Raw genomic sequence first — 11,637 nt, 5'->3', positions numbered from 1 at the left:
TGGTTGGTGGCGAAGTCGAAAGCGGAATACGCGTACGCATTGATAAATCCGAACACTTTCACTTTATTGCACAGTAAACGGAAATTAATTTCTATGCAGAGGAATTACACCGATCCTTTCAAGTGGCGAATGGAGAATGGTAAGTGTATCCGCTAACTGCAGTGGAACTTTTAATCGTAGCAATCGATGGTATTCAATTATCGATATATATCGCACTGACTTCAGTGGTCGAAGCATCAACGTCTTTTTACATCACTAATCCGAGTATCGCGGAAAAAAAAGCAGCCGCATTTTGTAAACTAACTCCGAATTAGAGCCAATACAAGTCCCGACTTATTCGTCAAGAGGATCGGCGGTAGCAAATAGCAACAGCGACACTTGGTGCAAAATACGCCGAGGAGAAAGAAGTGAAAAAAGCATACATACATACGCACGTACACACGTCTCGCTCGTAGAGGGAATATATGTATATGCATACGGCTGGGTGTGCGTGTGCTTGTGTGTGCTACAGCAGCTTCTAGGCGTGAAAGAGCGAGGGATACATTCTCTTCCCATACTCTCGACTTTTGGAGCGTCGCGCGAGCGGGCGAGCGAAAGAGAGAGCACGAGACATGGACGGCGGTTGGAAGTTTTTGGGGAACAAAGGCGTCAAGAACTAAAATGATTTGGCACTGCAAGCGCGATTTATTTTGGGTACGCAGCCAAAGCCAAGCCATCCAAAACGGAGTCCAGCTCCCATCCAGTGTGTCGCCGTTTGTATTTGTGAGTCTCGACGAAAAGCCGTGGAAAAAGACGGACACACGCACAGTGAAGCAGCAGACAAAGCATCGTTTTGCGAGTTCGAGCGAGAGGCACAATAGCGCCTTAGTGAATAATTCATTTAAGGTAAATGCAGACAACAAATCGAAAAAGTGCAAAAAAAAATCGGAACAGCATGAAGTGCATAAACACAGCAGACTGTGCGTGCATGTGTGTGTCAGTGTGTGTAATAGGCGCCGCCATTTTTCGTTACCATGCAACCAGCCAGCGTCTAGGGTTGGCAACCGCTTTGAAATGCTGTTAACAACAAAAAATTGGCGAACTCAAATTACAAAGCTACTTCCCCCCATTGAAATTTATTGTAAACACCCGTTTTTCGGTTAAACCGCACACAAGTGTACTCAATTTGCAAGCCTTTGGGCACTTGGCAACCCTTCATCTCCCATTCTCACTGCGCATATGCCTCCCTCTCGCTCTCACCTGCGTTATGTGGCTATGCGTGTGTATGCGTTTGTAAACAGCTGAGAGAGCAATTTGCAAGCGACATTCGTTTCCATTCAGAACAAATCGACCAACAACAAATATTCAATTCCAGCCATGTTTCCCAGCACCACTCTCTTGTGTTTATGTTAGCTTATGTCCAGAAAGGTATTTCAGTTGTTGCACAGACTCAAGGAAATACAAGATTTTCAATTACTGTCTGCTGCGCATGCAAATCGATAAGACATTTTTGTTATGCTCGCGTTTTGTTCATCAGCATATACATATACGCGTACCCATCAATGTTAAATATTTTCGGCAGTGGGTGCATTCCAGGATTACCGAAGTGCCTTTTGTTTTTAGTGGATCAATACTTTTTTACATGTGCTTTCAAGTTAATTGATTTTTGTTAAACGTGTGTGTGCATGGGCTAAAAGGGCTCGGAATAAGTGCGAGCGAGAGGGGTTGCTGTCGACGACATCAGTTACAAGCCCCCTCTCTCTATCTCTTTCAAACGCGAAGCCGTACGAATAAAAACTAAATTAGGGCCATTTTCAACGGAGCAAATTAAGCGAATATATTGCCAAATGCCAACACAGATGTTTTGCGGATTGAGGATTATTGCAAGTCATCCAATCCTGTGAAAGAGAGTGTATGTATGGGTGCAGGACCTTTGCCTTTGTCCTAGTCTAGTCCTGGAAACATATGTCCATCTCGCTCTTTGTCGTGTTAGCAGACACAGCGGCGTTGCCAGATGTAATAAAAGAGCTTATGTCTGTCAGTGATTCAAATTCCAAAACAGCTGACAATTGCCGGGTTGATTGGGTTTGTTGGAATTGGTATATCTAAGATCGTATTAGCTGAGTATTCGAGTGAAAAATTGTGCATATTGTTTTGTATATACTTGTAATGTTGTTCGTCCCTTATCCTTGCAGACTGTCCTGCAGAATGGTCGTCGGCTCTAATCACACGCGGCGCGGTGAAACTGGCAGCAGATTTACAAACAGCAGCAGCTCAAACGGTGGCCCCACCGCTTCGGCCAGCAGCACCACCAGCGTAACGTCTTCACTAGCCACCAATTCCACGTCAACATCGACGGCTGCGGCTCTGTTGTCGTCCATGTCCCAGAAGAGCCATGGCCCTCCGCCATCCGCACCTCCATCGAACCAGACGAACCAGCAGCATCATCAGGTGGCCCACAGCCAGCCACATGCCACCCATTACCAACAGACAAACCAGCACCCTAGCCACCATCACCAGTCCCATCAGTCTTCGAACGGCAGTGGCGGAGGATCTGCTGGATCAGGATCCGGATCTGGATCGGTGGTTAGTGGACTCAATGGTTGCAACGGCAGCGCCGTCAGTCGCCTATCGCAATCCACTGGGATGTCGCCGCGGGAACTGTCCGAGAACGATGACCTGGCCACATCGCTGATTCTCGATCCCCATCTTGGTTTCCAGACCCACAAGATGAACATACGCTTTCGGCCCCTTAAGGTGGACACGCAGCAACTAAAGGCGATCGTGGACGATTTTATCCACACGCAGAATTACGATATAGCCATCCAGCGCATCTACGAAGAGCCGTGGATACCGCGCCATCTCAAGAACAAGAACAAGATTGCCACCAAGCGGCTCCACGATCATGTAAGTCGAAACTTCCCGTTTTAACAATTTATATATTTTTTTAAAGCATGGCTACTCGACTCTCTGGTGCATGGTACAATTCATATTAATCGAGATACCCATCTGTCCAATGTCTTCCAGATCGTCCGATACTTGCGCGTCTTTGACAAGGACAGCGGCTTTGCAATCGAGGCCTGCTACAGATACACACTGGAAGAGCAACGTGGCGCCAAGATTAGCTCGACGAAGCGGTGGTCGAAGAACGACAAGATAGAATGCCTGGTGGGCTGCATCGCCGAGCTGACGGAGGCGGAGGAGGCTGCTCTGCTGCACTCTGGCAAAAATGACTTCTCAGTAATGTATAGTTGTCGCAAGAATTGCGCCCAATTGTGGCTGGGACCGGCTGCCTATATCAACCACGATTGTCGCGCCAACTGCAAGTTTTTGGCCACCGGCAGGGACACAGCGTGTGTAAAGGTCCTGCGCGACATTGAGGTTGGGGAGGAGATAACCTGCTTCTACGGCGAGGACTTCTTTGGGGATTCCAATCGCTATTGTGAGTGCGAAACGTGCGAACGCCGTGGGACTGGAGCCTTCGCCGGGAAGGATGATGGCCTGATGCTGGGACTCAGTATGGGACTCGGCTTGGCTAGCAGTGGACCTGGTAATAATGGTGGCTATCGTCTGAGGGAGACTGACAATCGGATTAACCGCATCAAGAGCCGAGCCAACTCCACAAACAGCACCTCAAACAGCAACAGTAATACAAATGATTCCACTGGCCCCAGCGAGACTAGCAGCACAAATGGATTGGTGGCTTCTGGCGGAGCAGCTGGAGCAGGAGGAGGCACTGGTGGCGCGATGCTGTCCATACCTTCGCAACAATCAACTGTCGGCAAAGAGGCCACAGCAGCCGTCTCTTTGCTCGAAAAGAAACTTCCGAATGTTGTTGTTTCACCGCTGACCATGAAGGAGCTCCGACAAAAGGGAATGACTAAGTACGATGCCGAGATGATCATGGCCAACGCAGCTTATCAGCAGCAGCACCATCATCAGCATCATTTCCATCACCACCATCATCATCTTCACCATCACCACAATCATGGCCAGCATGCAAGTACTGGAGCCGAGGCCACAGCGGCTGTACAGCAAATGGCAGCCATGCAGAAACCAGGAGTTGGTGGAACAGGAGCTGCAGGAAATGCTGGAGCAACAACAGTGAGCAGCGTGGCCGCCGGAGCGGGCTCCGAGGTTAATGGTGGTCGTTCCACCAGTCTGCGCAAGTCTATGCGAGTTAACAGCACCAGCAGCAGCATTTCCACTGCCTCCGCGGACGAGGTGATCGCGCCCGTGGTCGCGGCGAGCATTCCGCTGCCCACCAAGGCACCGGTGGTTCTTATGCCGCGTTGCAAGCCCGCCCAGATGGCCATTGCCGCGCTGCACCAGAGCCAGCAGCGCCAGCTTAGACGTAGCGAACGCCAGAAGGAAAAGCTGACGGACGGTGAGAGCAGCGACACCAGCAGCGAGCAGCAAAAGAAAGAGCAGAAGCAGCAGGATCACCAACTGCCGCAAAAAATGTTCAGCCTGGCGGAGGAAACACAACCAGAGAAGCCGGAGGAGAAGCAACAGGAGCAGCAGAAGCGTGTGACGCGAAATAGTGCGGGAAGAGTAGGATTGGTAGCAAGATTAGCCACTGCCCATAACAATAACATTGCAACCACAACAAATAGCAGCAGCAGCAGCAACAAAGCAACAACGATTACAAATTGTAATAATCATAATAGTAATAATAGCAGTAGAATTAATCATAATTCAAATCTTAGCGGTAGACTTAGTGTTAAATCGAGGAAGCCAACACCAAGTGAGGCCTCGTCCATACCCTCATCCACATCATCAGAAAATCAGCAGCAGCAGGCAACGCGTCGCAGCTGCAGCCCGACTCCCGCCTACAAGAAGAACCTTTTGGCCAGCTTCGATCCCGATCCTCCCTCCACCCAAGGAATCAAGGAGCAGCTAAAGGACGAATCAGTTACTTATTCGCCGGTCAAGCAGAAACGTAGCAGAAGGGCCGCTGCTCTGGCGGCAGCGCAAAGTATCCACTGCGAAGCGTTGGGCGGATTCCCTACCGGTTCTACTGGTGGCCACCGCAAGAGGGCCCAGGCCGGAGAACCTGCCACCTCATGCTCCTCTACAACCATTAGCAATGTTCAGCCCCTACTGAAGACTCCAGAGCGCAGGCTGAAGCTAACGTTGCGCATGAAACGCTCACCAATCCTAGACGAAGTAATTGAGCTCGGAACGAGTCTGAGCAACGGAGCAGCTGGTCGAGGTGCAGCTGGCTCCCATCGGGAAGGGACAGCAGGAGAGGGGTCAGCTAGAGGTGCGCTAAACCTAACCGCCGGCAGCTCAAATGGTATTGAATACGAGATACTGCGCATGGAGGGTATTTCAGAGCACGGCAACGATGACGATGAGGACGAGGAAGAAGAGGATGAAGAGCCAGCTGCCGAAGAAGAGGAGCCGCCGCCGAAAGAGGAGCTGCAGCTGGTCACCAAGAAGCAGAGAAAGAAACAGCGCAGCCGGAGCAGGAGCAGCCAACGCAGATCGCCGGCGCCAAGCAGTGTATATGGAACACCGCAGAAGAAGCGACTCCGCTTGATCTTTGGTAACGAATCCCACACCATAGACATTCCACCAGCAGCAGCAGAGGGATCGGGCAGCGGCTTGGATGACCTAAACAGCAGTGGAGGCGGTGGCGACGAGTCCTTCAATGCCTCCTACGCCAGCAGCACCAGTTTGACGGTTAATACATCCTCAAGCAGTACCAACTCATCCGGTGGAGTGGGAGGAGCTACCTCCACCTCTGCAGAGCCAGTGGATTCTTCCACAGTGGGACCGCCCATTGCTGCCCAATCACCCTCATCGACGACCAGCAGCTCCTTTCAATCAGCCTGCACATCGACCACCAACAGCAACAGCTACTTTCCCAATGGCAAGCAACGAGCTGCTGGCGAGGACTCCTATGCGATGCACTACTACCAGCTGGGCAAATTTGCTGGAACCCCAAGTCCGGGACAGGGTCAGGCCATCGTGAGCAGCAGCAGTGGTTCGTCAGGAGGAGGAGGATCTGGAGCTGGCTTCCTGAGCATGCCCAAACACACATTCGGCACCTGTGCTCTGCTGGCCCCCACCAGTTTCGCCTGCCTGCAGAATCAGTCGCAGATTTGCCAGCAGAAGACCAGCAGCGGCGGAGGAGCAGGAGTGGTGCCCACCTCCACTTCAACGGGCGCAGTCACATCTCACCATCATACAAACAATCATCACGGCCAGAAATAACCAACGACTGATCTCCAAGCAAATTTACTAAGCACAGTTGCCATTGCCATGGGAAGAGGAGGAGCGCGTAGGGGGAAAGTACACGGCGAGGACATGGTGGAGCACCAGGTGCAGAGAAGCAGGAATAACAAGGGATGGAGACTGAGAATGGCTGCGCTGCTGGCGTCGTTGCCTTTGCTGCTGCTGATTCCTAGCACCTTATAGAAACCGTAGGCTTAGATCTTAGTCCAAGTAGATGATCCCTGATATACCCGCCATGGGTTTTCATATTCGGGAAGCAAAGCAACAGGCTGACCAATTTGATAATGCGAATCCGGATATATACCAGATTGTAACTTGTTTTGTTTTTGCTTTCTTTTCCATTTCTCTCTTTCTCTTTGTAATTACTCCCCGTTTCTCCCAACCCTTTTACTTTGTGTCCGCGTTGCATGTGGCGCGTGTGTGTGTGGTGTGCTTTTATTTTGCAGGTGGCAGTCTGAATCGTAGAAGTAGGAAAAGGTCGCAGCAAAGAGCAGCGTGTTGCAAACACGATAGAAGCATCAGCGGGAGCAACAGGAGCAGCGGCAATATCGGCAACATCGGCAGCAGCAACAGCAGCAGCACCTCCACCAGCAATTTGATAGTTAAACGGCTAAGAATAGAGTTAAATCGCATTGAAATCATGTACAGTTGAGAACTAACCGACCTAAACAGCGGACAAGCAGCCCAGGAGAACCTGTGAGTCAGAATGGGAGGATTTAGGACGCAATTAGCAGAGGATTTAGACGCCTTGCATCCCAAACCGAACCCAACTTTACACCAAGCATGCCCCTCTGTTTGTTGCAAGATAATGAAACAACCACATAGTCGAGGATACTTGGGACTCCCAACCCACAATAGCCAAACAAGAAAACAATAGCGCAGCAGCGGCAACCAGAACAGCAATATATAAACAATAACATATATGCATGGTGTATATACAAGATATACAAGACAAACTTAATGTTAATTACTACAAAGCGAGCTGGTTGAAGAGGCCGAAAGGAGGAGGAGCTTACACTTTCACATACATATAACAATAACAATGTATATAAACCAAAAAGCGGGAAATTTAATTATAAAGCGAGCGAAAACGATTGAACAGAAGATTCAAATAAAACGCTTAATACAACTCGATACAAGTGGTGGTTCAAGGGGTTCGACGGACCATGCAATCTGGTTTAATTCACGTGAATCCAAAACAACTCGCACTCCCTGCCCTTCGTTTCATTGCCAGCTTATTGTTTATTTTGTTCTCTGTGAAGTTTAGTTTTTAAAAGGCAACCGACTAAAACTACACCTATACCATCACAACCACACACACACGAAGTAAATTCGATGATTTTTTAACGACATAATTATTTTTTGTTTACCTATAAGTTTAGTTTGTAGCGTATGCAATTAAACATTAATCATATTTGATATATACCATATACTTTATTCATATCTGTAACTAATGTGTATTATTTTTTAAGCTGCCGCGGCCGCAAAACATTCATAATAAACTAAAAAGAACATTTAGTTTTTACAAACGCAGCTCTTTCTTTGCATCGACTGATTTTGATTTGTTTGTACGAAACTACTTTCATATATCTAAACAGCCTGATCTGGGAATGGAGCTGGTCACGACGCATACAGTTAACAAAACTAGCCTATTTTCAACTTTATCCTGCTTCTAGCCAGATTTATGTATACTCCTCAATTGCCGTCCAAGGATAACTGAACAGAGCTACATTTATGGAACCCAATGACTAAGCATATTTTTTGCCAGACATGAGTTATATACTCTGAAAATTTAGGCACGGCTAGCTAGTTGATTTCGCGGTGAGATGCCATCGTCGCAGTGAATACCGAATCCAAGCGGGAAAGGTAGAAACATCCGTCTGGTCTTCTCCATCATCTACAGCTTTTATTTAACGCGTTACAAAAACGTGCGCTTCCTGGGGAGTCTCGGGAATCGGTAACTGTGCTTGTGAAGGCCAGCAGTTCACGAGACTCGCCCCACTAGCTTAAGATCTAAAAAGGTATTTAAATGAATTAATGTCCAGATGAAGCAGGCCGCCATCACCTAGCTTGCGGGATGGTAAGGCTACTCGGGAGTAGTTGATCTGAAGTGCTGCTCCCTCCATCTGGTGTCTAGGGTGTTTTGCAGATTTTAGTGGCCGTACTTCTGGAAATCCCACTCGCGGTTGTCCAGTGGGCACACCTGGCGCGTCTTTAGCCAGCGAGAGATGCAGTGGAAATGGAAGGCGTGATTGCAGACGCCCCAGGCCACGGTGCACTCCTCGCTAGTAGCGGACGCCTGGTTCGCCTGGCACTCGATGCACAAGTCCATGATGTGGTTGCGGCAGATGGCGCAGTTGTCCACTACGATGTCTGTACGAAAGAAAATGGAATGCGTTTAATTCCCCGAGTCGGAGCAATACAATCTGCATTACTACTTACCCCAGGCCCACAATGCCACGGCGTTCCACTATTTTCGGCGAAGCGGAAAGGAGAAGAGTGTTACCATCAGTACATTTAATGCCAATGACACGCTTTTTTGCTGACCACTCACCTTCTTCACCTCAAAGCGCTTCTTATCGCCCTTACTGCTGCTGGAGGGAACCTCGTATCCATCCTCGTCGACTTCCATGGTGGAAATATACTATTTGTCCTGACAAACCGCTCGCAACGCAAATGCAATATTGCAATCTTCACAACTAACGCAGTTTCGGCTTTTCTGTTCCGATTCGTTTCGTTTTCGCAATTGATGCTCAAGCAGTGTGACCGCCGCTTTTTCTCGTAGAAATGGCAAAACATCGACGTCTTCGATGTTATCGAAAAATCACAATCATCGATTTTTTCGAGGAATTATTGATGTTTTTACATTTCTCCTGCGCATCAAAGTAGAAAAGTGCATAATTTGTAAGTATAAATTAATTTTTCATATTTTTTAATAGAATTATTAATAGCAACAAATAATTTTTAAGTTAAACAGATAAATTTTTTTGCTTTTATTTAAAACGTCGATGTTTAAAACAACATGTTCAAGCAATATGTTCAAAGCATCGATATTTTTCGCCAAAAACATCGGAAACATCGTTTGTCGGCCAACATCGATGTTTCTCCACCAATATTTTCTTGTCCTATTCGATAACGATCCCGATTCGTGTCGATAACCTATTGGGATTTTAATCCAAATTTTGAATGTTGTGCATATGGTATAACGATCAAATTACAAAAAAGTAAAATCGAAGAAATATCAAAACATTTTTCAAAAGTGTGGGCGTGGCACTTTTGGGCGGCATTGCAGTAGGCCCTGCGACTATGTTTCCGGAAGCTGCATGCTTAATCTCAACAGTCTTGCTTTTATAGTTCCATGTCAGACGGACATGGACAGTTCGATTCCGCTTTTGATCCTGATCAAGACTACATACATACATACTTTTAAACGTTTTACTCTAAAAGTAAAAACTATCAACTTTATCCATAATTACAAAATTGTATTTTATTCATTAATTGTTGGTACTACAGTACACCAAGTACTTTTTGAATTATGTTCTGTTCGGCAATTAGCCCGTTTACGAAGAGTAAAAGTTGCAATAAATTAGATTGTTCAAATTCAGGGCTCCGGCCTTCCTGCACTTGAGCCACCTCTTCTGCTAGGAGGCGCCGCCCGCTTTGTGGCCATTGCCCTTTTCCCGCTTGACTATCGGCAGCCTCGTCCAGATGTAGCCGCCCGATCTCTGGGCAGTGTACTCATCCACGTCCGGCAGGGGAAACGGGGTGCTTCGGTCGAAGTAGTAGTTGCTGGGAGCATGCATCACGAACTCCAGGTAGCAGAGCTTCCGGGACAGCTCCTCATCGGGTCCTGCAGGCACGGGATTTAAGCAAAAATACAATTTAAATAACTTTGGGTAGCAGGCAGGAGGACAGGACGGGCATACCGATCAGGTAGGTAGGGGGATCGAATCCCTCCTGGGGGTCCGGACTGTCCTGCGTGGGAATCAGCCAGGTGAGGAAGGCGGACTTCTCGCAATAGGCGTCTACAAGCAGACCGCGTATCTGGGCGTAGTACAGATTCTGATCGCTGTCCACAATGCTGACGATATCCCCGATTTGTATATAGCTGCCCTTATGGAAAAGGCTCCTCACGAACCTGGTGCTCGCCTGCACCTTGGGAGTCTTCTGTGCTGGTTTCTTGAAAAGAGCGCGGCGATTACGGGCTCCAGTGGTCCCGCCTGTGCCCGCTGGACCGGACTTCCCATGCTTGTTGGTATTACTAGGATGGGCGCCAGCGCCCGCGAGGTGCACTGAGCTGCCGGTGGAACCATTCGCCCCGCTATTGTGGCCATTTGACTGGCTACTGCCGCTTCCGGGAGTGCCCTTGCCCGTTTGCTTGGCCTTGAAGCGCGTGCTCTTCCGCAGACGCTTTATTATCGTTGGGGAGCGTGTGGGCGCCTGGTTGGCTGTGCCATTTAGACTGCTACGGGTGATCTTGCCCGCAGTTCTCTGGCTGGTATTCGTAGCTGTCTCCGGTGAACTGGGCGCGACTTCCTCCTGAGTCTGAGCCTGTGGCTGCGACGGCGGCTTCACTGACTTGTCCTCCTCCTCGATTTTGATGGCTGTCGGAGTGCTGGGCGGTTGCAGGAAACTGTCTTCCAATGGCTTCTGGTCCTGCGCGTCCTCCTGCTCCTCCTCCTCCTTTACATCCATTTTCCCCGGTTTCGTTTTGGAATCAATCGGCTGCTCCAGCTCGTCCACCGTTGGCATCCGTTCGCTAGTGGTAAGATCGTTGTCTATCTCCATGTCCACTTCCATGTCGGTGGAGTCCTTCTGTGGCTCGCAGGAGTAGGAGGAAGCTGCGACAATGGAGGCCACCGTCAGCTCTCCGGCGGCTTCTGCTTGGAGGCCGTCGTCCGCTATTGACACCTGGTACGTGGGACTGACGCACTTGCTTAGGTCAGCGTCGGTTGACATGGCTAATCCATGAAACGATCGGTTAGCCCTTATTCAGGTTGTAGTGATTTTCAAAACATTAAATGTGCTTGTGCTCCCATGTAAAACAACGTAGTGTGTGTAGTATGTTTTTGTTACACCAGTGTTGCCAGACCGGATCGGCGGGGCTGCCAGGTGGCCAACTGTGCTCTGACTAATGCAGCCCTGGTTTTTTTTAGAATTCAAAAACGTTGTCAACGTTCTTTTACCAATGAAGTTTATAGGGAAATTTAACAAAACGCCACTAGCGAGAAATTGAATATAGATACCGTTTATATTATTATTACAGTAGATTCGATGGCAAGTGTATCAGGTAGAACTGCGCTATACTGCGAGTTTAAGTTCAAATCCGCAGGAGTCATAAATTAAACGTAAACGTATAAATAAACCTAGTAGGAACTAAATTAAAAATGGTTGAATTCAGAATTTAGCATTGAT

General features: G+C 48.5%; 3 protein-coding genes across 4 annotated transcripts; 1 reads left to right on the top strand and 2 right to left on the bottom strand.

The window, feature by feature from the left end:
- Positions 1–224: 224 nt before the first annotated feature.
- On the top strand, positions 225–7,545 carry LOC117148596 (histone-lysine N-methyltransferase Suv4-20). 2 transcript variants are annotated; one of them, XM_033316073.1, is made up of 3 exons: positions 225–885; positions 2,175–2,886; positions 3,007–7,545. In XM_033316073.1, the coding sequence occupies exons 2-3, from the start codon at positions 2,188–2,190 to the stop codon at positions 6,199–6,201; spliced, it is 3,894 nt and encodes a 1,297-aa protein (XP_033171964.1). In that variant the 5' UTR covers positions 225–885; positions 2,175–2,187; the 3' UTR covers positions 6,202–7,545. The 2 variants fall into 2 exon arrangements, with proteins under 2 accessions (XP_033171964.1, XP_033171965.1); XM_033316074.1 differs by lacking the exon at positions 225–885 and adding an exon at positions 1,388–1,407.
- A 558-nt stretch (positions 7,546–8,103) lies between these two features.
- On the bottom strand, positions 8,104–8,998 carry LOC117148598 (RING-box protein 1A). The gene is made up of 3 exons (XM_033316079.1): positions 8,777–8,998; positions 8,665–8,692; positions 8,104–8,595 (listed from the first exon to the last, which is right to left on the bottom strand). The coding sequence occupies exons 1-3, from the start codon at positions 8,852–8,854 to the stop codon at positions 8,375–8,377; spliced, it is 327 nt and encodes a 108-aa protein (XP_033171970.1). The 5' UTR covers positions 8,855–8,998; the 3' UTR covers positions 8,104–8,374.
- Positions 8,999–9,683: 685 nt separating this feature from the next.
- On the bottom strand, positions 9,684–11,299 carry LOC117148109 (GATA zinc finger domain-containing protein 1). Its single transcript, XM_033315327.1, has 2 exons — positions 10,149–11,299; positions 9,684–10,072 (listed from the first exon to the last, which is right to left on the bottom strand). Exons 1-2 carry the CDS (start codon positions 11,179–11,181, stop codon positions 9,864–9,866), a joined length of 1,242 nt encoding a protein of 413 aa, XP_033171218.1. The 5' UTR covers positions 11,182–11,299; the 3' UTR covers positions 9,684–9,863.
- Positions 11,300–11,637: the final 338 nt, after the last annotated feature.

This window comes from Drosophila mauritiana, chromosome X (genome assembly GCF_004382145.1).
Source record: "Drosophila mauritiana strain mau12 chromosome X, ASM438214v1, whole genome shotgun sequence".
In the NCBI taxonomy this organism is placed as follows: domain Eukaryota; kingdom Metazoa; phylum Arthropoda; class Insecta; order Diptera; family Drosophilidae; genus Drosophila; species Drosophila mauritiana.
The sequence above is the reverse complement of the archived record's forward strand: the minus strand, read 5'-3'. Positions and strand labels throughout refer to the sequence as shown.

Excerpts from the sequence above, each read along its gene's own strand:
- LOC117148596 (XM_033316073.1), top strand. The coding sequence starts at position 2,188 with ATGGTCGTCGGCTCTAATCACACGCGGCGCGGTGAAACTGGCAGCAGA. Across the intron at positions 2,887-3,006 it reads CCAAGCGGCTCCACGATCAT|ATCGTCCGATACTTGCGCGT; the intron begins GTAAGTCGAAAC and ends AATGTCTTCCAG.
- LOC117148598 (XM_033316079.1), bottom strand. The coding sequence starts at position 8,854 with ATGGAAGTCGACGAGGATGGATACGAGGTTCCCTCCAGCAGCAGTAAG. Across the intron at positions 8,693-8,776 it reads AGCGCTTTGAGGTGAAGAAG|TGGAACGCCGTGGCATTGTG; the intron begins GTGAGTGGTCAG and ends CGCCGAAAATAG. Across the intron at positions 8,596-8,664 it reads CGTGGCATTGTGGGCCTGGG|ACATCGTAGTGGACAACTGC; the intron begins GTAAGTAGTAAT and ends TCTTTCGTACAG.
- LOC117148109 (XM_033315327.1), bottom strand. The coding sequence starts at position 11,181 with ATGTCAACCGACGCTGACCTAAGCAAGTGCGTCAGTCCCACGTACCAG. Across the intron at positions 10,073-10,148 it reads TCCCCCTACCTACCTGATCG|GACCCGATGAGGAGCTGTCC; the intron begins GTATGCCCGTCC and ends CCGTGCCTGCAG.